Source organism: Melospiza melodia (genome assembly GCF_035770615.1).
Source record: "Melospiza melodia melodia isolate bMelMel2 chromosome 7 unlocalized genomic scaffold, bMelMel2.pri SUPER_7_unloc_2, whole genome shotgun sequence".
NCBI classification, from domain to species: domain Eukaryota; kingdom Metazoa; phylum Chordata; class Aves; order Passeriformes; family Passerellidae; genus Melospiza; species Melospiza melodia.
This window is the reverse complement of record NW_026948498.1, coordinates 409,006-411,756: the sequence shown is the minus strand read 5'-3', so window position 1 is coordinate 411,756 and position 2,751 is coordinate 409,006. Positions and strand designations below refer to the sequence as shown.

Sequence of the window (2,751 nt, the reverse complement as noted above, 5' to 3'; positions counted from 1 at the left end):
GTGGTGGCACAGAGAGATCAGGCACAGGGAAACACTTGCATAAGAAAAATCTCCAGGAAGCAGAGAAAAGATCAGGCAATCAGGCAAAACAAACCTCAGCAATGCTGTGGCAGGGAGAGTTTAGAGATGCCCACAGAATCCCCTCCAGTGCAGCCCCTCCCTCTGAACAAACCCCCCTCCCTCCCGTGCCCCCAGCCAAGCCTCTGCCCTCAGGGCCAGGGCTCCAAGGCGTGCAGCCCCTCCTGTGCAGGCAGAGCTGCAGCAGAGCCGTGGGGCAGCTCTGCAGCCCCAGGACCAGTTCCCTCTGCAGAGCACAGGGCTGGGAGCAGCTGCCCAGCCCTGGGGGCTCTGGCTGGGGGCACAGCTGGCTCAGGGTGATGCGGCCCCCAGTGCTCGGTTCTTGACAATGCTGTCAGGGCAGCCAGGGAAGGAGCTGCATCTCCCTTCATCCAATGCCATCATGAGGACACTTGGAAGTCTCCCTGAGGTTTCAGTCCAAGTTGGGAGCTTCAATCCAGGGTGAAAAGCTGTCCAAGAACATCTCTGAGTTCTAAGATTGATGGGGAAAGGCATAGGTGTTCTGACACTGAAAATGCTGCTGGGTTGGTGAAATGAGCAATGTGAGTCCTTGGCTACCAATGTGAGGCTGACCTGTGGTGGATCCATTTGCTCTCAGCAGTACCTGGGTTTTTTTAGGAGAAGCATGTGAAGCTGATCATCCCCTCCAAGAGGGTGGAGGCCAGTGAAATTTAAGGCCCAGTGAAATTCAGAACAGGTTAGAATGACAGACCATCACCCCTCACTCTCCACTCATCATTTGCCTCACAGAACTTCCTCTCTTCTCCCTGGGGGCAGCAGAAATGCTGAGGGTGAACAGCAGAAAAGATACAGGGGACCTTACAAAAAAACCCAACAGAACTCTTAAACACAAAGGAGTGTCTATGTGTTACAGGGGGGGTATATGAGAACGGGCTTTAATTTTCATTGCAGGTATCTCCTCTAACTCTTCACTATCATGTCTCCATGAACAGGTGCACATGTGCAGCCCCAGCAAATGTCCAACAGCAGCTCCATCAGGCACTTCCTCTTGTTGGCATTGGCAGACACGCGGCAGCTGCAGCTCTTGCACTTCTGCCTCTTGCTGGGCATCTCCCTGGCTGCCCTCCTGGGCAACGGCCTCATCATCAGCGCCGTAGCCTGCGGCCACCACCTGCACACACCCATGTTCTTCTTCCTGCTCAACCTGGCCCTCAGCGACCTGGGCTCCATCTGCACCACTGTCCCCAAAGCCATGCACAATTCCCTCTGGGACACCAGGGACATCTCCTACACTGGATGTGCTGCTCAGCTCTTTTTCTTTCTCTTCTTTATTGCAGCAGAGTTTTCCCTCCTGACCATGATGTGCTACGACCGCTACGTGTCCATCTGCAAACCCCTGCACTACGGGACCCTCCTGGGCAGCAGAGCTTGTGCCCACATGGCAGCAGCTGCCTGGGCCAGTGCCTTTCTCTATTCACTGCTGCACACAGCCAACACATTTTCCCTTTCCCTGTGCCTTGGCAATGCCCTGGGCCAGTTCTTCTGTGAAATCCCCCAGATCCTCAAGCTCTCCTGCTCACACTCCAACTTCCTCATAGAGATTGGGCTCACTGTTGTCAGTCCCTGTTTAGGTTTTGGTTGTTTTGTATTCATTGTTTTCTCCTATGTGCAGATCTTCAGGGCTGTGCTGAGGATCCCCTCTGAGCAGGGATGTCACAAAGCCTTTTCCACCTGCCTCCCTCACCTGGCTGTGGTCTCTCTGTCTGTCAGTATTGGCATATTTACCTACCTGAAACCCCCTTTCATCTCCTCCCCATCACTGGATCTGGCACTGTCAATTCTGTACTCGGTGGTGCCTCCAGCCCTGAACCCCCTCATCTACAGCCTGAGAAACCAGGAGCTCAAGGCTGCAGTGTGGAGACTGATGACTGGATGCTTTCAGAAACATTAAACTGCTGGCCACATTCTGCAAATGATTTTTAATAAAACTCATCCTTGATACTTCTTGTTGGTTTGGTTGTGGTGTATTTTATCCCTTGAATTTTTTTTTCATATTATCTACAAAGAGATGTCATTGTTTTTGCAATTTCTCATTTTGTTTCTCTCCACCTCCCCTGTGGCCACAGACTGTGTCAACGAGAGGCTGTGCTCTCAGTGACTTTAAGAAACTGAAGGATGTACCAGCAGAGTTTTCTGCAGAGATGCCCTTTTATTTACTTTTCTGCAGCTGCAGCAGCAATGTCTGTGTGCAGAGCTGGGGGCAGATCAGGGCTGGCCCAGCAGCTGTGCCCAGCAGCAGCAGCAGCACTTGGTGTTGCCAGTGCTGCTGCCATGGCCCTGCCCCGCTGCCCTGGTGGCCCTGGTGTTGCTGTAGGGCCTGAGTGCTCTCGGGGCCAGGCAAAGTCCTGGGGGTGGCAGTGCTGGGGCTGCAGCAGGGACAGCCCATGGGCACTGCTGGGGCAGCGCTGACGCCTCAGCCCAGGCCCTGGGGGCTCCAGGCTCCTTGCCCAGGCTCTCTCAAGAATACAGCCAGGCCAATGCTCAGCACAGAAAAGCCCCGTGAGCAGCCCCAGGCTGGCCATGGGCAGGCTGGGGGCAAACAGCGTCACTGGGACTCTGCAAGGGCCCTGGGGGAGATGGGAAGGAGCAGCAGAGCAGGGGCTGATCCATCCCCAGTGTGCTGAACAGCCCAGGGCAGCGTCCCAGAGCGTC

The 2,751-nt window shown here is 54.7% G+C and overlaps 1 protein-coding gene across 1 annotated transcript; it reads left to right on the top strand.

The window, feature by feature from the left end:
* Nucleotides 1-1,054: 1,054 nt before the first annotated feature.
* On the top strand, nucleotides 1,055-1,966 carry LOC134432909 (olfactory receptor 14J1-like; the record flags this gene model as incomplete). The annotated part of the gene is made up of 1 exon (XM_063181782.1): nucleotides 1,055-1,966. A coding segment is annotated over exon 1 (912 nt), but the record flags the coding sequence as incomplete, so codon positions are not given.
* Nucleotides 1,967-2,751: the final 785 nt, after the last annotated feature.